Source organism: Tympanuchus pallidicinctus, unplaced genomic scaffold (genome assembly GCF_026119805.1).
Source record: "Tympanuchus pallidicinctus isolate F22 unplaced genomic scaffold, pur_lepc_1.0 scaffold16, whole genome shotgun sequence".
In the NCBI taxonomy this organism is placed as follows: Eukaryota; Metazoa; Chordata; class Aves; order Galliformes; family Phasianidae; genus Tympanuchus; species Tympanuchus pallidicinctus.
This window is the reverse complement of record NW_026294679.1, coordinates 14,802,744-14,823,556: the sequence shown is the minus strand read 5'-3', so window position 1 is coordinate 14,823,556 and position 20,813 is coordinate 14,802,744. Positions and strand designations below refer to the sequence as shown.

General features: G+C 35.7%; 1 protein-coding gene across 6 annotated transcripts in view; it reads right to left on the bottom strand.

Moving 5' to 3' along the window:
* The window catches only part of EXOC6 (exocyst complex component 6), an 82,121-nt gene that overhangs the window by 17,679 nt on the left and 43,629 nt on the right, over positions 1–20,813 (bottom strand). For 4 of the 6 annotated variants that reach the window (XM_052676733.1, XM_052676734.1, XM_052676731.1 and 1 more), the window contains 2 exons: positions 13,979–14,120; positions 5,721–5,794 (listed from right to left, as the gene is read on the bottom strand). In XM_052676733.1, coding sequence (XP_052532693.1) covers positions 5,721–5,794; positions 13,979–14,120 — 216 coding nt within the window. Of the gene's footprint in view, positions 1–5,720; positions 5,795–13,978; positions 14,121–19,479; positions 20,770–20,813 lie in introns of those variants that run through there. The other 2 variants (XM_052676735.1, XM_052676737.1) reach the window with 2 other exon arrangements.

The following is a 20,813-nucleotide window of genomic DNA, read 5'->3' as shown; positions in this document are numbered from 1 at the left end:
CACAGCACCCTGAGGCTGGGCTTCATGTTACAGATGTAACATGCTCCTCTGCTTGTTCAGAAAAGCTGGGGAGTGAAGGTGGGGGGAGAAAGGGATCAGTACGCATTGTGAAAGAGCCTCTGTGAAGATGAAAGTCTCAACAACAATTTCCCTCAGGAAGGGGAAGATGAAATATTCAATACTACCTGATAATTAAAAATTCAAACCACCGTCTTATGAAAGAGAGGCTTACTTTTATCTTTAAACCATGAGGATTTTAAAGTCTTATTCCTGCACATATAGTTAGTGACTTCTCCCTCCTGGAAAAACCTAATGGTTTCTCTGGTTAAGACTTGTGGAGCAGGGCCCAGGGGTAACTAACTCATTTCAAAGCCAAGGCAATCTGCAGGAACAGGATGCCTGTAGAACCCATGCCCTAAAAGAATAATGGTAGACTCTTCTGGCAACAACCTGCAACTTATTCTTTGACATCTACTGAAGGGCAGACAACCCAGTGGCTGAGATTGAAGTCCAGCAATCTCTTCCACATTTTCTACTCATGAGTCACTACTGAGTTTATCAGGACAGCTCTCACTGACGAATGAGAAGCAAATTTGGGTAACAGAAGAAAAGAAAGGTTATTAATAAGAATTTTCAGTTTGAAATAAACTTACATCTGTTGCATGCAGCTCTACTGTTCAGAAGTTTAGCAGTATTTCTTGCACACCAGAAAATGCATTACAAAGTAACTGGACAAACAGCCCAAGAAACTATTAATCCAGTTTCCATTATGCTTTGCAAACAAAAGAAAATGCACTATGCTGTTAAATATGATATAAATTTTTAGAAGAAAAAGCATATTGTGCATTGAAAATTACTTATGCTTATGGAAATGCATGCTTATTCACACACATATATAGAAGTCTGAGAAATGTATCTGCTAATGTTTCCATGGCACATTATTCTGTATATTAACTGCATTGATCACATTACAATTTTACATCTAATGTGTGTCTAGTATTATCAGAATGTTAACATATACAGCTGAAAAATACTTCCCTCATCACCTCTGAGGAATTTAGGGACTGTAAACTACATTACCGCATGGGTGGTGACTCCTGTGGTGGTTCCTTAACTTGGAACTTCCTAACCTGGTGGTTACCTACAACACCTGATTCTGCTTCATTTCAGATGGCTATTCTTGTTGCAGGAACAGCACTGACAGCAACTAGAGAATACTAATGTCACCTCCTAAATTGCCAAGAGAAAACACAGTTATCTTCACACCCCTGCTGAAACAAGAAAATTTCACAGTCATCAAACTAGCCTAGTACTTGTCTGACACGAATCAGTAGAGGAAGACCTGTCTGAAACTGAAGTAATGGTCACGTTGGAGAGAAGCACAAGAAATCACTTGTGAAGTCTATGGTAAAAAAAAATAAAATGAAATCGGCAGCTTAGGCTGTAACTGTGCAGGCAATGATTTTATTTCAAGAAGAGGCATTTATTTCCTCTCAGTTAGTTAAGAAGCATGAAATTTGCCCTGGGAAATTACAGCTACTGATACAACATACAACCAGATCTGTAAGGTTACTACTAGGTTATCATTATTGTCCACTGCACACTGCATGGACTATCCAAAGAGGAGCACACACATTCTAATATTGAGGCCTTCTCCCCACAGTGTTTAAATGTGCAGGACATCCAAGAAGCAGCTGCCTCACATTCCAGAACAGTAACACTAATTTTTGGACACTAAAGAACAGAGCATAACTAGGACAAAACTAATTCATGGAGAAGGCAGAGACTAATTCAGGTAGGATGAACTAAGACTTTTTTACTTTCAAAGGTTAATTCCAATTGACCTAGGATCTGAAATGGTAGTAAAATCCCTGAAGTTCATTCCACTTCATTTTGGGCCAGTGCACTATTTACCCAGGCTCCCTATATAGTCAGTAGCAAGAGATTATCTTCAGAGAGCAGTGCAGGTCACAGGTGAGCTGGGTCATCTTCATGAGATGCCAAAGAGCATTCTCTTTAAAGAGTCACATGCCACTTTGATAATCGCCTTGATGAGCTGGCTTGCTCCTCAATGCTTTAAGTAAGGGAGATGAAAAAGTGCACCCAGGTATGACCTCAAGTCAAACCTCAAAACAAAAAGCATATGACACAATTACAGCTGTACAGAGATGTGTAAATGTGGACATTCTGTGGACAGAAATGTTTATGCATATAAATTTTCTTAACAGCTGCTTGCTGCTTTAGTAGCTGCTAAATTAGCTGGAGCTTCAAGTTTTTGTATCATGGTCATTGGATTCTTAATTAGTAGAGGGGATTGTATATTAGTATTCTCTCTGCAGTAAACTTTAGGTACCTCTCTAAGAAGTTTCTGTATGTTATTCTATGGTTCTATAGCCACTGCCCGTGTTAACAGGTCTGAAGTACAATATCTTCTTATCAGCGCAGGGATGATACTACATAGTTACATACATTCTTTGGAGGGTAATTCATAGGCTGTCATGCAATGACTTACAGTGATGCAAAAGCCAAGTAGGTTTTTGGCTACACTTGTGACATATCCATCCACACAAAGCAAATATAATGGACTATTCCATCTTACGTCAATCACTTGCACAAAGCGGATTGTCTGAATGTGAAACTATCCTGGATTAATTTTTCTAGATTACATCATGTGACATATAAGTTCTTAAATTCCTCAGAAACTGTGCCCTGCTCCAAAAGGTTTCTGTTTCGTCTGCCAAAAATAAATAGCAGAATACAACCAAAACGTTTAAATTAGAAAGAAGTCTATGCATGCAAAAGTCTTCCTCCAGGCAGAAGAAAATAGAATGGCGAACAAATGCACCTTTTGTGATTAGCCAACTGCATGGGATAAGTCATCTCTGTAAGATGCCGGGATACTGAAGTTATGGGAAGAGAATAAAAATCTTTACTGACCAGGATTTCTCCAGATTAGTAAGCTTCTTTAAGGAATACATTAAGTATTTACAGAAGTGTAAGAGAAGACAGTATAAGAAGAAATAGCTGCTCAGAGAGGACGCTGGGAAGTGCCTGCCCCATTGCTATTCTCAGCTTCTTTCAACTTTCTGCAAATACTGTGTTTTTTGTTTTTTCAGAAGCAACTCTCTCATGTCAACTTTCTGTTTGCTCTTTTGCATTTGTGGGAAGAAGGAAGGAAGCCTTGCAGGGAACAACATACTGTTCATACACTGCCTTCAGGAACTGTTAGGATGAAAATTCTAATGGCAATTCTTTCCAAATCTGCTTCTCTCCCTGCAGTAATCATTCAAATGTAGCTCTTCCCTCTCTTTCTTCCAAGCTTGTTCCTCGTAAGTCGCTTTACCTCTTTAGGAAAATGTGCTACAATATCCTACTGCCCAATCCTCATTAATCTTACACATTGTCTTAGTACAACACAGAGAGAGTAAGCTGTTGTTGAGATAACTGGCTTCCATTAGCAAGCATGTGATTGGCAGGACGATAAAGTCTTTTCCCTTGCAGGTCAGCTGCTTTTTAAGAAGAGGGCAATCCTGCTGATCCATCTTTTAGTTACAGTCTCTCACTGAGTCCCAAATCTCTTGCCTTTTAGCTTTGATACGGTTCAAGCTTTCCCCCTTGTATCAGCCCCTACCTGTCATCAGCTCCTCTGTACCAAACAGCCAATATCAGGAGTTTGACCTCAGGGCACAGTCCGGGTGGGCAGGTAAAACCTGACCACTGGACCTACTTCCTTATCTTTCATATCCTGTAATTCATGAAGAAGTATCAAATTCAAACTAAAAAACAGAAGCATGACCTTTTATAAGAACTTTCTGAAAAAGGCTCTGTTGCTTTTCTAAGTATTCTTGAAAAGAACTGTCATCCACTCTATTAAGATAGAAATGGATCACAAATAAGAAAGAGATGGAAAACACTGCAAATGCTTATGAAATGCTAAGTGTTACTTTTAATGTGGTCTTGCAGTATCTAACCACTTTTGGTAAAACATGCAATGATATGGTAAAAACAAAACAAAACAAATAACCAGACCTGTTTATACGTACATGCTTAGATTGCAACCTACACTTTTGTTGTTTATAAAGCTTTCAAAATCAATACGATTTCCATGGGATATAGAGTGTTCTCTACAAAATGTTATTTGCTTCAAGAGAATTCTAAATGTAAATTGCTAACATAAACTGACTGCTATCACAGGCAATAGAATCCTTATTTACATGATATGCTCAACAGCTGGTACTTAATACATACAGAATATTATTTATTTCCCATAGCAAGTACGTGCATACCCTGCATAGCTGCATATGCTTCTGCATAGCTGGAAATCACATTTTCCCTTGGAACAAACATAGGCTCCACAAAGATTTATAATGCTCTGGCAGATGAAAGAAATGATGCCAAAAATCTCTCAACATTCTTTCCCTTTAAGTAAATTGTCTTTGTACAAATTGGAATATGTTTAGTCAGTTCTAACACTGATAATAAAAGGAGAATAAAAGAGAAACCAAAAGAGGAAGGTCATTAGTCAAGGTAAGATTTGTACTTTGCCAGACTTAAACTATCAAATATGTTGAAGTCTGGTGCTCCTAATATTTAGGTATCTCATTAATGAATCTTATGGCCATGATCCTACATTCTTCTCAGACAGGCCAGGCTTATCCCTTATCTAATATTGTAGATATTGTTCATTATGTTATGTTCTGCTAAGAATATAATGGGCAAATCAAGCTTTAAACTTTCTCATTTAAAAATATACTTAGTCCTTTCCAATTATCAGGAGAAATAGGAACACTGTTGCCAAGGGAACTTTCCCTTCTAAAATGCCTTTCTATTATCTTACTGTGAAAAAGAAACTACCAAACTATTAAAAGCAAACCTGTTCTTACTACATAGATAATTTTGCATTTCTACTCTTTTCTGATGACTATGACAGACACATAATGGTGCTGAAAAATCTTATCAGCATCTGCAGAAAGCTAAAGAGCCTCCTTGCGCAGCTAATGTTCCATTTCACTATTTAAATAACACTTTGTACTTGAAATTTTGTGAAACAAATTCTTTAAAATTTACTTCAAGTGTGAAAGGTTTATGAAAATGAATTACTATGGTTGGATATATTATCAGAATTCAGAGAGCAGGGAATAGAAATGACTACATGAAATTAAGATAAGTTAACTTTAGTCTGGAAAACATCCTTCCTTTAGACAAGAACTGAGAAAAAGTGTTTTCAATAGCAAGGCATTTTAACTTAATTTTGGTATAGAATAAAGATCAGCTGGCTGGAATAAAGTGACTTTCTAACTGTTTAAAAGAATATGTACTAAGTAAAGGAAACATTAATACTATGCTTGATTCTACTCTCCAGGGAGTCATTCCCCAGAAAGGAACAATTGCTCAGAATGAAACAATAGTAACAGCACATCAGGGTAAGGTGTACTCTTTCAAAAAAAAAAAAAAAAGCATTGCAGGATCTTTACAAAACAGTCAGGACCAAAATTCAATGTTACATCCATGTAATAATACCACCAGTACAACAGTGCCCCCCAACACCACCTTGAAAAAATTGTTTTATACTAAGTAACAGGGAGTAGTGCCACTAGTAACTGCTTTTCAAAACCAATTACATGGGAATGCTAAAACATGAAAGGTTCTCAAATTTAATAACTCCAGCATTGGTCAAAAGGGGAAATTAGTAGGATAAAAAACAACAACTAGTGTCTTACTTGTCTGAGGTCGATGAAAGCTAACTGCAGGGTGTCTCCCTGGAATCCTGGCACAGGCTCAGAACTAGCAAACACTGCAAGAAAAAGATCAAAATTATGGATGTATATTTTTTATAATCTAACATAAAAATTAGCACTATGCATTATAAATGATAGCTCGCATTAAAATGAAATCAGTTTGATGCAAACACATTACAACTATTTAACCCACCCTAATTAAAAACAAAAGAACCAACAAACAAAGCGTTCCAAGAACAATATCTTTAGGAAGACATTTAGGTTACAATTCTAAACCAGCAATAATCTTACAAACATTAGAGCCAACAACTTCACATTTTCAGCCTGAGGTGAGTGATTACTGAGATATTTTGAAATAACACCAATTCCATGGCTGTCAACATTTTCAAACATCTGCTTTTGTTACAGCATCTGCTCTATAAAACACCACCTCTATCCAAACAGCAATAAAAGATAATAAGGTGAGAGCTTGTTAAATGTGTGGACGACAGGTGGAAAGCTCTAAGTGCCACAGTCAGAACAGAACTGAAATGTCTGTTCATGATAATGAACTTCTGCTCTTCTTGAACCCAAAAACAGACTGACAAAATTGGAAGGTAAAGCTATCAGCTAAGTACAAAAAATAACACATACGTATGAAACAAACCAGCTATTTATTTAAGTTAGGAAACCTCAAAGATTTTCAAACCTAAAAACTAATGATTTTATTATTTATTTTATTTTCATATGCAATTTGAAGGCAATTAAAGAAAAGTCAATAATCTATAAAAGAAGGGTAACATCACAGATTTCTGTTATTATTAAGTGAAAATAGTAAAATTAGAAATTCATTAAAACTACAAATCCCCAAAGTAGTACATCATAGCTAAACTAATAATCAAGAAATATCAGAAAGCATTGATGCACTGTAAAGAAGTTCAATGCTTTCAGGAAAGAGAAAACAACAAAGCTTTCCATCATGCCCCCTCCTTTGTTCATGTCACAGAGAGCTATCAAATTAAGACTTGAGCAGTTTCCCACTTCCTTCTATGAAAATCACATGAACACAAACTCAGCAAAATGTCCTGACATTTCAGGTGGCTTCAGGATGTACTCAAAAGAAGCACTGATGGGATGGAATTTTATAGCCGACATATTGAAAAGTAGCCATGTCCAGGCACTGCCTTCTCTTAAACGTAAAGAAGTAAAAAGCTGTATGATGATAACACTTAAAAAGTTGGAGATCAGGCACAATATGGCACATGCTATGTAATCAGTAGTCTTATATATGATCAGAAGGCCTGCTCATGAACTCCATCCAGCCCTTCAGACAGCAGTACTTCAGTAGACTAATAACCAAAGTCAAGGAAGTCATTAACTGTGTGCAAAAAGATGAAAAGGAAACTATCACTGACTTACTGCTTCTCTTAACACAAGAAATAATAGACAATGAAATAAATGGAGGGAATGTTACAAATCAAAATACTTTTTCATAGAACACAGTGCATTATGTTTAGGGTATTATTAGGGACTCATTCTCAAGACAGGTTGTGCGTAACAGAAATACAAATGAGAAACAAGTATAAATGTAAAAAATGTATATTTGTAATACAGGCCATTCCACAACAATTAAACAGAATAGTCTGAATACATTGTTCATTAAATCCCTATGTACTGCTGGAAGATGGATCTGCAGAAGGAGGGGCCACTCAATAAACAGTTGGTGTTTTATGATCTTCTCTAAATACTGTCACTGATCATTGCTAGGGACAGGATGCTTGGTTAAAGGGAGCCTTAGCCTCACTCAGTTGGTAGTTCTCATGTTCTTATCCCAGTCACACATTCATAAGGGACATTTACAGAAACACCCACTGCCTTACACATCCACTCATGTAAGACATTCTACTTCAAAAGAGTTGAAGAGAATTTTTCTTATGCTTATTGTCTTAAGCAATCAACAAACTAGATACTGCTCATGCAGCTAACATAGTTGGGAATTTACCCTAATATATTTAATAATGCAATATTTTTTTCACTAGAAAGCACCTACTACTCAGGTAACTACAGAACAAGCATGAAAGGCCTCAAACTAAACTACTGTCTATGCTCCATTCTCTTTAATTACAATTTTCTGTTATAAACTTATTTATGACACTGGGGGCATTCATGATAACAACAATATTTATTCTTATATTTGGGTCATTTTTGACAGGTGACTACAGCAGAATTTTCTTCATTATTAAAATTTCATGAGTTCAAAGGGCAAAAAGATAATCTACTTATGGTAACAGTCAGACAGTCCCACTCCCTCAGCTCAGGGCTTTTAAGTTTTGCTAACAATTTTACAAAGCTAATTAAATATTTTCTACTGCAAAGCATTTTAGGAAGATATTATAAGAACAGGATTAACATTCTTAATGTCTTTGTCCTAAGGGTCCTTTTCCAGATAGTAATGAAACATTGTCATATATAGATCTTTAAAAATATTTACCCCCTACATTCATGTTAATCTTAAAGAGGATTTGGAGGGGTAGGGGGCTACTTGTTTGTTTACCTTAGCAAGCATAAAGACATTCAGGAATTTTACAATATCTGAGAGTGAAAATGCAAAGATCACCATCAAGTCTACTGAATACAAGGGCAAACAAATAACTGCTTGGCAGTTTGAATTAGAAACTTCAATGCTTTCAGAAAAAAAAGCTGAATATATGCATTAGATGAATCTGCTCTTCACAAAGATATTGCTATAACCATTTTCCTTGCGCTCTGTTAACATCATGTTGTCCTTTTCTGAGTATATAAGGCTGGATATGTGGTAAAATGTGTGGTCACAGCACACCCAAGCTCCTCACTGTTAAGCACAGAAATACAGTCCTTGTAACAGCTAGTTTGGAATTTACAGGAGGCAGAATCCAATGGGAAAAAAAAAAGAAAAAAAAAAGATTTAACAATACAAAATGGGCTATGAGTTAACAGGCACACAAGTATGGTAAACTTAAATGTTGCAAAGATGGCTTTATTTTAAGCATTTCATTTGCTCTTCTCATTACATTTTGTATACAGGCTATATGTGAACTGATATACATATATATGTATATGTATATGTATATATATGATGATATATGTATATACATATATATATATGATGGATATCTTACGAGAAAGTTTGTGTCTGCTAAAATAGAATTGAAGACATCTGCGAGTAGTAATGAATTTCTATGCACTTCTGGATTTATTAACAGGTCCCTTCATTGTATTCTCTCAAAACACAGTCCTTTGGTTATCATTCATGTATGCTCTGCTGGTCTGGGAATTCAGTACTTATCTTACTTTCTGACAGTTTGCAGCTCAATTACAGAAATTAAAATCAGGGCCAGACTTTGGATCAAAAGCTGAATTAGAGCTTTCCTCATGTCATAGTATCAATTTTCAAGTAAAAGGCAGAGCTGCAACTATACTTTTAAATGAAGAGCAGAGAATGGGCAAATATTGGAGCAGTCTTTGGCCACTTTGCAGCCCTGCTGGATGCTTCAGCTGTTCAAACAGGCTGAGGAGAGCCACACTGAGAGGGCCACCAGCTGCCAAGCCCCAGCCCTCCCCCAGCACTGCCAGGCATCACTGCTTCTCCTGCTCCTCTGCTGCCATATGTGGCCAGCAGATGAAGGATGGTCTCAAGTGAGCCTAGTTGACCTGGCCTTGTAGATGGAAGACAAGCAGGTAAAGTGAGGGGCCTCTGGAGGAGAGAACTATGTTTTTTCAAGAGAAAATAGGATTTGAGTTCCTCAGTTTCTGGCATACTCACCTGGAGATCACCTCTATGTATTGTCAACAGAGAGCGCATGGGTCAAGAATCCCACTTGCTCTTGGACACCGCAACTCTCAATACAGAGCACTGGTTGGAAGGTATATTGCAACCTGCCTTGCACTAATTGTCTGCTAATTGATGCTGTCCCAGAATTTCTTTCACCCTCGCTGACAGTCAAAGTTAAAAACCTTCCCATCATTGCATAGACTCATGGCTGGATGAAAAAGGAAGCCTACTCAATTGTCCCTCCTGCTAATTGATCCTTTCTCTTCAACTATAGACTTCAACTATATTAAAACGCACACAAGTATTACAAAAGCTACTAATAAATTTTCCAACAATTAGAATTTCTGAACAGTCCTACTTAAGGTATCTAGATCTGGTAAATTAAAGCAAATTATGTTCACTTAAATTGCAGTGTGAACTTTAAAGCAAAAGGAAGTTATCTACACTTGTATTTATAGAATCACAGGATCAGAATTGCTCAGGTTGGAAAAGATCTTAAAGATCATCAAGTCCAACCCCAACCTAGCCATACTACCCCTACAACCACCCACTAAATCATGTCCCTGAGCATGTACCAACTGGATCAAAAAACATGTCTTTATTTCTGTGAAAGCAGAAAACACAGTGTAAAAACTATCTGTGTGGAGAAGAAGCCAACATATTTTTGTATGTTTGGATCTCTTCAGCAAAATGACTGGGTAATAATACAGCTGTGAAGCATTTTGTCTGAGTCAGAGAAATATATACAATCACTTTGTAATACAACATTCTACATAAAATTTTCATCTTTTAAAAATCTATATTAAATTGCATACAGTATTTTACCAACATATGTCTTTGACAATCAGAAAGATACTTCTATATCCCCGCACTTCGTAAATATCACTGTTCAAAGGCTTTTGGATTGTTGTAGATTTTTGATTCCTTAACACAAACAGCACACATTCCCAAAGTCATCTCTGTGTCTAGAAAGCTCTTGTGCTATTATTTACACCTTGCTTCTCATGAAGTGAGATACACCAACACATATCTGAATTCCAAAGAAATGGCAAATGCCTCTCCTTCCCAACCCATTTTCTTCCTCTGCACACTGAAGTGCAATGTACAGGCAAAGGCATGTTCACTGGGTTATCTTCAATGGAAACTAATACATACACATATTTTTCTGAACACTTTTGTAAGAAATCAATTATCCTAATGGAAGATCATTATTAAGAAAGAATGACATGAAAAACAAACGTAAAACACTGTTCCAGTTCATAAATACGTAGAGAGTGTGGAAAATACTTCAATTAGAGCAAGATACTCTGAAATCAAACTTTTAGCTTTTGTAATGTTTGGAAGGAATATGCAAAACTGAAGAACAGTGCAAGATGATCAATACTATTTTTAAATCAACCAAGAAGACCATCTGATACTACTGTTATGCAAAAGCATCATGAAGATACTTTCAGATTTTCTGCTCTGCCTCTTAAATTCAGGTACTTTTCATAGAAATGAAGTGCAGAATAATGAAATCCCAGTGATCACCACAAGATAAACTCCTTCTCTTCCACCTTAATTTCCTGGAAGTCCAATTATCATTTTACCTGGTTACTACGATTCTTATGAATTTTAAGATTTACTGACTTCAGAGCTTATTAAGAGATAGTTGCGTTGGTTATCAGACTGCCGATTGCCTTTTCTGACTAGTAATCACATTCTCCTGCATTTATCTAGATCTCCCTCATTTCATACTGGAAATAATAAAAATGCAATCTTAAAGATCAAAACAAATATCTAGAACATTGTCAAGAATGTATTAAAAATGCATGTTCAAATATTCAGAACTTTCTATATTCACATGAATTTTTAATTCAGAATGCATCTCAGTATACTCTGCCTTGCCTATAACTAAAATGTCAAATCCATGTATACAATACAGTAGAAAACTACCTGATATTTGTGAATTATTCGCACACACTAAGCACTAATTGAAATGTCTCTGTTGTACCCATTAATCTCAAAGTGTCAAAGAATAAAGCTGGGAGAGAGTGATGAACAAGAACATAAATCACAGGCATCACAGTGAGGCCTGGAATGTGCCTGTGATGGACCTTATGAATGAAACTGCAACAGCAAAGCAGTCTCTGAACAACACCCAGTGCCAATCCCTTATTCCACAGAATCATAGAATCAGAAGGTAAGACATCATTTACTGCAGAGTATTATTTGGCCAAGCTGCCACAGTTATCTTTAAGCAACCCAAAGGGTTTCTGTGTGAAACCATTTTCCTTTTCTACTATGCTTTAAAAGCATTGTAAAAAGAAATAATTACGGTTTAATCTATTTGCAGTTGTACATATTTCAGACATTAGAAACAGAATAACAAGGCAGAGGGCAAGCACTCTCTGCTATTATGCTGTTTGTTCAGAAGGCAAATGACTGTGTAGTGGATGCACCAGTTCAGCCTGTCTAGGTGAACTATTCAGTGTCAGCACTATGAATATTATGCAGTTTGCTTTCACAGCCACAATCTTTTTTTAAAATTGGGAATGCAGATGAATGCACATGCACATAGCCCTACCCATCTACTAGAAAAGAACAGTTACATTTGCATTATCAAATGCACTAAAAATCAAACATCAAAACATCATCTGCAGCCAACTGGTGCAATCACATCCTAGGACAAACCTTAATGTCATGATCGCAGATATTATCGGTTGTTCCGAAAGTAATGTCTCTTATTTAGAAACTACAACAGATACAAAGAGTACAAAATGGGTAAATACTCTGCTACAAAACACTGTTTTTCAACATAGTTACCATCATTATTTATGCATTTTCACCAGCTGTGAACAAGAGCCTGCATGCCATGCTTGTAAACATCTGCATGGCCATCCAGAGCATGGCTTGTATTTCACACTGCTATTGCCACTGCTGAAATACACCACCCCCACCTCACTCACATCCACTGTTTGGTCTCCATAAACATTCAGCAAGCATTGACTAATATCAGTGGGTGCCATTTTTTCTGCATGGAGGAATTTAGTTTCACACTTTTGCTTCATATGCACTTCCATGTCAGATGCCATGGTATCAGTGCCCCTCTGCTGCCATCTGTCACATGGCAACAACACTTAAAGGAATACTAGTGGGAAAGTTTAATCTCTATTGCCATACCACCAATATTCACCTCTGATGTCATGGGCCAACAGAATAAAATCTGAGGCATTACTTTCGGAGCAGCCCTTGTATTTTTTTTTCCAAACAGATCCTGATAATCCTGTCAGTTCACCTCATGCACTGAAAAGCTGTAAGTCTGCAATACGAAGGGCCTGTCAGAAAGGTGCCTTCATTTCTTGCTGCAGAGTTTTAAATGGAATGTAACAAATAGAGTAGGAAGTGGAAAGATGCGCATGTGGGCATCAAAAATTTCTTTTACCTTTGCCCCTGGAATCCCACAAGAATCCTTTGTGATTCTAACTAAATTGCTTGAAAACAAATTTCCAATTACCCATAGCTGGCTGTTAATTGAGCAGACATCAGTGTTCTTTTTCATGTGCCCAAGCTAAACACAAGAAGATACACAGAACTGCCACATTCTAGAGAGGTTGCTAAAATCACTGAGATCTGTGCCTCAAACATATAAGAGGAAAGATAATTTGGGGAAAAAATACAAAACAACAACAAACAGAGCATGAGAGACTAAAGATATGCATTAAAGAAGTCCTAGCGAGCCTTCTTAGTGAACCTCAGCCATCAGCGAAAATAGGCATAAAATCTACTCACATCAGAACGTTATGAAATTACTTCCTTAATACAGAGTAAAAGCTCATCTTACAGTTGTGAATTCCATGTAGAACATGGGGAAATTAATCCGTCATCGGTGCTAGATTCAACCAGTTTTATTAAATAATTCTGATACTATATTTTGAATAGTGAGTTGATGTCTACTAAATGAGCACTACCACTGCACAGTGAGCAAGCATTGGTTCTAGGAAGGAGAAAACTGTTTGTAACAGCACAATTAAAATTTGTATTGTAATAAATAATGTAATAAATCATCTCAAGTGGGAAAATTAAAATTTCACAGACATCTGACGTTTTTGTGCCTAACTTCACAATCATAATATTTATGTAGTATTTCTGGTCAATTCTGTGCTAGACCATAGTCATCTTTTTACTGGATGTAGTGACCATGATTCCATTAGAAGTAGCAAAGGTTGTATACTTCAATCAGATACTAAAGTTTAAAAAAAAAATCTTAATTTTTTTCCCAAAATTGTTAGCCTACTTACTTGTAAGTACTTTTAAAGGAAACTATAACTAAATCATATTAAAAACAGCAACAACAAACTGGCAAAACTTTAGTAGATTATAGAAAAAGATGACTATATGGTTAACATTAAATACTTTCTTTTGTAATTTTAAGACAGACATAGGTAAGAATACCAGAACATCTACTTACATTCACACTGTATCACATCTAAATTAAACTGCTGAATTGCTCCCATGCTTATTTGTTTTAATTCAGTGTCCAGTAGCATCTGCATTAGAGATGTTGAAAGATGCTGGCAGGCTGACATGCAAGCTGTCTGGGCCACTTTTCCCTAATAGAAAGAGCAACACATTTTTAGATAGAAACAAATGATATATTACTAAGGAACAGCTTATCTGATTTGATTTTATTATATGCTCAAAGTCTTAATGATGCAGGACTTAGATTAGAAGAAGAATGATCACACTTTTGGCTGTTTCTCTGGCCTGTTAGCTTTGTTTCTATGAAATCAATTAGGAAACTAAATTACATGGATGTCAAACAATTATTGATACGTCTTCCAGAAATCCAACAGCCTTCAAGGATACAAGGACATTTCCAAATAAAGAAGAGCATAATAACAATATAAGCTGTGGATGCATGAGTATGATTTTTTTTTTTTTTCACTCAGATAGAATGAAAGCAAAAAAGTATAATCTACCTGCTACATATTTTTAACAATAGCCATTAAAAAAAAAAAAAGAGATATTAACCAAAACCATTGATTTCAACTGGGGCATTTCTCATAGCAGCTTACTCTAATCATGGATACATTAGTTGCCTGAACTTCATCTCAAAGATTGTTGATAAATTATTGAAAATGTTCATGATATCTATCATCTTTTTGGGTGCTTAATAAATCAGTGCTGTCAGTAATCAACCGTGTACAAAATGAAACACAGCCCTCTGCTGTACAGAATAGAAATAATTTTTCAATCATAGGCTAGTTAGTAACATTTCTCCTCACAACATGAGTAATTGAGACAAATCATTTCCAGACCAGAGAACAATAAAACAAATCACAAAAATCAGGAGTTAATTTTACAAATTATTAACATTTTAGTACATAAAATTATAAAAAATATGGAAATTCTGCTATAGAAGAAAAACCAATTAAGAGCAGATACTCAATCAGATGCCAACATTCTATTCATAGCACTGCAGACTTCAAAAGCACAGAGATCTTGGTTTGCAAATGGAATTATAATAAACTATGGTTTTATGTGCTTACACCATGCTTTTCAGTTAAAGCAAATGTTTACAATGTGCACTGAAACGAAGGTAACTATTTATATGCTTACATGAAAGAAATCATAAATATGTACTCCACCTACGGGGACATAAACCACTGCCATTTTACTACTACCCAACAGTAAATTGATGACAACTATTCTCTAAAGCAATGGTTCCCCAACTAATTTGTGCAAGATCAGGATGGTCAATTCACTGCTGCCTCACAGAAACACACATAAGCCATGAGAAGTGCTAAGGACTGACAGCAGTTCACTGTTCAAAAAGTTTGTGAAGTTCTATTCTAGCATCTGAAGATTTCGTCCTTAACAGGAAGAAATGTACATATTATTGAATTTTCATGCACGCATTAAATGGCTTTTGCTAATACCTCTTTAAAATAAAAAACTTTAAAATACCTCGAACTGCTAGGAGCTTTATATCTAAAATGAGATGTCAGTTCAAACACCTCAGAAAAGCAAATAACATTTTTGACTAAAACAGATGAACTGACAACAAGGAATGTAAGAAACAATGCAAGAACAGCATGCTTAAAAGTCTCCCAAATCCAATGGTAATTACACTGGGAGACATGCAGCTCTATTCCCCAAGCAGAACAATATCAATATGAATGGGGGAAAAAAAAAAAGACAGAAAAAAAACAGAAAATGAAGAAAAAAAGAGGTGAGGAGGGCAATCAATGGGCCACAGTTCATTTAATTACTGTGGAGTAGGTTTCAAATAGTTAATGGAAATGTCATTTTGATTTAATGGAACATCTAGTGCATCTCTGTTTAATGTACTGCTCCATCAAATCAGCTCCATGTCCTATTTATGCTGCCTCTATACTGTAATAAAAGTTCAATCAGATTAATAGGTTGTCAGAAAAAAATTAACATTTACTTTATTTTATATGCAAACAATGTGTATTCCTCCTATTATTATTAGTGAAAAACAGAATTTTATCTTTCTGATAAGCATCTGTAGTTAATTGTTGCAATCTGGCAAATATCAATAGTACTGGAGCGCAAGACAATGGTTACAATACAAAAATGACATGATAAAGTCTCTTAGACTTTAAATAAATATCAATACATGTACATTTAATGTTTCTTGTAAGACTTTGTAAGATGGAAACATCCTAACATTTCAACTACTTCCAACTATGCAACTTGAACTACAGGCTTATTGTTCACATGGCACGTAATGGAAGATTACCACACATAGTTTATACTTAACACAATTACTCAATTTTTTGTAATCTGGAGAAAGCCAGACACATCAACCTAAATGCTGAATTTTACCTCAGATAAATATGAACTTTATTGTTACCCTCCTCAAAATTCAGTACATTTCTGAATGTACAACATTCAGAAAAGAATGAATTCCAAATTTGTGTTCAACAGACAAGTTCCAGTTAAAATCCCTCTGCAAATTTCCATCATCCACCAATTGATCAATTATTTTTTTTTCATAATGCATTTTGAAGAGAAAATTTGAGGATTTGTGAACATAAAAAAAATCACATATTTCTTTTCCACAGTGAAATAAATTTCATTTAGTTTTAAAACACTTTTTTTTTCTCGTATTTTTTTTTCAGAGTGGGTGGCTGTGCCAACTTTTTGTATCAAAGAAATATCAATATTCAATAGCATGCGGAGATTCAGCAGCCTTCTCACATTTGCTCCAGTATTGCCTCCTATTATTTCCACTATGCCTATGTTAATTGCTGCTATCTACAAAACCTATTCTTCCACTCAACCAATGCAAAGTTTAGGAAACAAGGACCCTATTCTATAAGCAAAAACACCTGCTAACAGTGTTAAGGGCAACCGTTTTTTTTTCTTTTTTTTTTTTTTGAGCCAGCCTTCACATTTTGCTGAAATACAATTTTCAAAAAAAGAAAACCCTTAGACAAACTTCTTATATTTCAAAGGAGCTTATAAAGAGAATCTGCTGACATATTAAATCCTTTTTATGGGACCCAAAAGCTTTTCTCTTAAGAACAATTGCAGTGAAGAGACATTTGGCTCCTAGGAAATTCCCAAAGGGTCAGCCATATGCATCCTTGCATGGCACCTCCGCAGCACTGCTTTCTAAGACCCACGCTAGTGTCTCAAAAGCACCTTTCATCATTCACTATGGTGTCAGTCAATATGATTTATGGACTGCATTCAACAAAGTCAAAGCATACAGAAAGAGAAATATGACTACAATCTTCTAATTTGTTTTGCATTGAGCCACTTAAGAGTCAAAGACCTGATGTCAGGCTGAGACCAGCAACACAATTAACTGACCAGTGACAGATTCATCCATCCTCCCTGCCAGGCTGTGCCAATCAAAGACAGCATGAAGCAGCATTTGGAGAAATCAGTAAGAAAACCCATTCTCTAAATAGCCTATGGAGGCTTTTGATTGACAGTTTTTGAATATAGCTGCAGAAAACCACCACCCCTTTACCCTTACTGCAAGCTGTGAAATTAGGCTTCTGCTGTCAATCACAGAAACAATAAAAAAACACAAACTACCATCCTCAGCACAAAAGGAAATAGCAAAACTTATCTGTTAAATCTAAGAAGTTAAGATTAAGAATTAATTTCACAGTATGACATGTCCAGAAAAAAAAAAAAAAAAAATTGAAATAAAAAAAAAAAAACAAAAACAAAAACAAAAGAAGCAACAACCCAACCCATAAGCATATGGATTTCATCAGTTATAAAAACTAAAGCAGGACTAACATCCAACTTTTGAATTATCAATAGAGAAACAAGCATATAAAAAAAAACTAATAGAACTTTAGGACTCAATTTTACTTCAAGTATCCGTACCAAATTCTACTGAAAATAGCATCTAATTGAAAATAATTTGTATTTGTAACTTTTTACTAGCCATTCTTTCCTAAAGGGATGTCCAATACTAACTTAGTACTTACAAAGCACATAAACTGTAAAAACCTTTATACGCATCCTCTATGTTTTCAAACAAACTAATCTAAAAATAAAAGGCTTGATTACTCTTAAGCTGTTCAAAATATGAACTTAAAAAATGCAGGTCCTCAACAAGCTTTATCATTCAATTGTCTTTATGAAGTTAACAGCTGTATGATGAAAATTGGATTTTCTTTTTGATTAGAAGTATCAAATGACACCATACATTGCAGCATGAATCTAAAACAGGCTGTTTTATATAAAAGAGACTGAAAACAACAATAATCTCAAAAAATTAAATTCTTGTGACTTCAGAAATCAGAATCCTTAAAAGCTACATGACTCAGAAGTTACAAGCTTTCAAAAGCAATGTATCCTCTGTGCCATTCACCCCTGGAATGTTAGCAGCACTCAGTCATGATACAACCAGCATACTGACACCTACCCAACAGTAACAGGAAATATTTCTAAATAAAACAGTCAATGTTCCCAGTGCTCATGTCACCTCGATAGTTCATAATGAGTATTCCATTAACAGAAATTTTCACTGGAATACACAACCAGCATTATTCAGTCCAAGCTCCTACTTTATGGACTACTTCCTACTCTACTAGTTCAGGTTCATTGGCTTTTTACTTGGTTGATGTAGAAAAAGTTTTGAAGTAGCAAGCTTTGTCTTCTTTATTCCTCTTCTCAAAAGGCCTCTGCCTATGGATTGGAACTATATGTGATCTAACACAGTGCAGTGTAACACTGTAGTGATGGGGAGGCAATTGGAAATTTCCATAATCTGCTAAAGCAGTTGGGTACAGTTAGGAAAAAAAATCATTCTGTTCATCTCTCTTTTCATTAGTGAAGCTCATGTGTAGAGGAACATCTTTCAATGAAACAGACAAACTTTTCCCACTTGGAAAGGTGGCGTGGGAACTATTTTTAAAGGAGTTCTTGTATGGAACCCTTATCCTCTCAGTTATCTGGAGAGAGGAGAGAAGCTCTCCATACTGTGAAAGGAAGAGATGAAGATGTAAGTACATGAACACCATCAGATTCTAGAATAAAACAACAGCTGGAAGTCACTCTTACAGGGAGAACACTGACATTGCTTCAAAAACAAAGCTCTTCCAGGTGACTCCCAGTTGCAGAACATCAGCTTCCCTGCCCTGCCCTCCCTATGACACGGCATGCCCATCCTGGAGCTGATGGCACTTCTTAACAAGATCACCAATCTCAAGTCCAATGGAAGTAGGGAAGAACTGAGAACATCAGTGAGGATTTTACATGTTGGAAACATATCCTTTATTTCCAGTACCTTTCTTTAAAGTACACTCTTCTGCTGAGTCTTTAGCTGAGGTGTTTTATTTAGATGTGTCCATGTAGGTTAAGTCACAAATCAAGCTTTAGTTTTATCTTTTGTCAAATTTCAGGGTAAATTTAGGTAGCAAACTAAAAAACAAACAAACAAACAAACAAAAAACCAATAACAAACAAACAAATAAATAAATAAATAAATTGAACATTTAAACCATCTCATAGTAAAACAAAATAGAACAAACCTAACAATTTAATACATGTCCAATGTATTTTCTTGGCAGTCAGGAGTAAAATTAACTATTTAATGGATGCTACTCAGCTTTGCAAACACTCTCTGCACATTTAAACACAAATACTTCAGATCCACATCCAGCTTCCCTGGTAATCAAGACATTGAGATTCCCCCAATTATTTTTGGCACCTAATCCTAAGAGTATTGTTCTGTAACAAAATTGTCTAGATGTCTGGCTGCTCTTGATACAAAATCTAATCTACACTACAAATACAACAACTGAAGTTTTCTGACATTACTATTGAAAATTGAAAAATAGAGCAAAGAATCTTAAATAACAACATTGATTCTACAATTTTTTCCCCTTTTAACAGATATATTTTATTTTAATTCCAAATTGTTATGGTTATTACTGACAGTTGTTTCAACACAAACTGAAGGCTTTACCTAATAGAATAAAATGCCTCTTTCATATCTGCCAACCTCTTGCACATGTATTTGAAGCTTATGCTCTATTGAGTACAAGAACACATCTGTGGACCAGTTAGATACTGAGTCTTAAAGCTTTTACTCTGGTCACTAACATTAAATTATATATATAATTATCATTATTAAACTCTAATTATTCTTTTCCCTGAGAAGATCATTTTAACTGTAAATTTTACATCTTTCATAGCATTCACCCCACACTGTGTACAGTAAGTGCATTATATGCTTGTTCACTTAGTGAATGGCACAGTGTACATTTGTTCAATTAAGCAGCATACAGTAATAAGATTCAATTAACTGGAGATGATAAACCAAAATTATATGTTCACAGAAAATCAGTGAAGTAATAATTTCAACATTTTTGTTATAATAGAAATGTTACACTAAATCAAAATAAAGTGCTTGTACAAAAATTCATGACCTGAAAGTAATCAGAGCTTGGAAGAATTGCAATCCATCATCTTCTAAAAAATACACGTATTTGGGCAAACACGCTCCCTAGATACCAGACAGACGTAGCAGAGAAAAGATGGACCTTTCATTAATACTTTATTCTGTTATATCACTCCACCTCAATTCTGGATGCCTCACCGCTGCATTTTGATACCTGACCTCACTTTTGAAAGGCTTCAGAGCCTCCTCTGAATGATCTCATTTGGGATGCAATGCACACCCACCTGCTTTCTGCAAGGCTTTTAGGGCTCCTGCCATTCCAGTGTACGAAAGCCCTGTGTTAGTCATTAACCTGATTCCTGCATGCAATCACACAAGGTACACAGCAAAACATCAGCAAAAC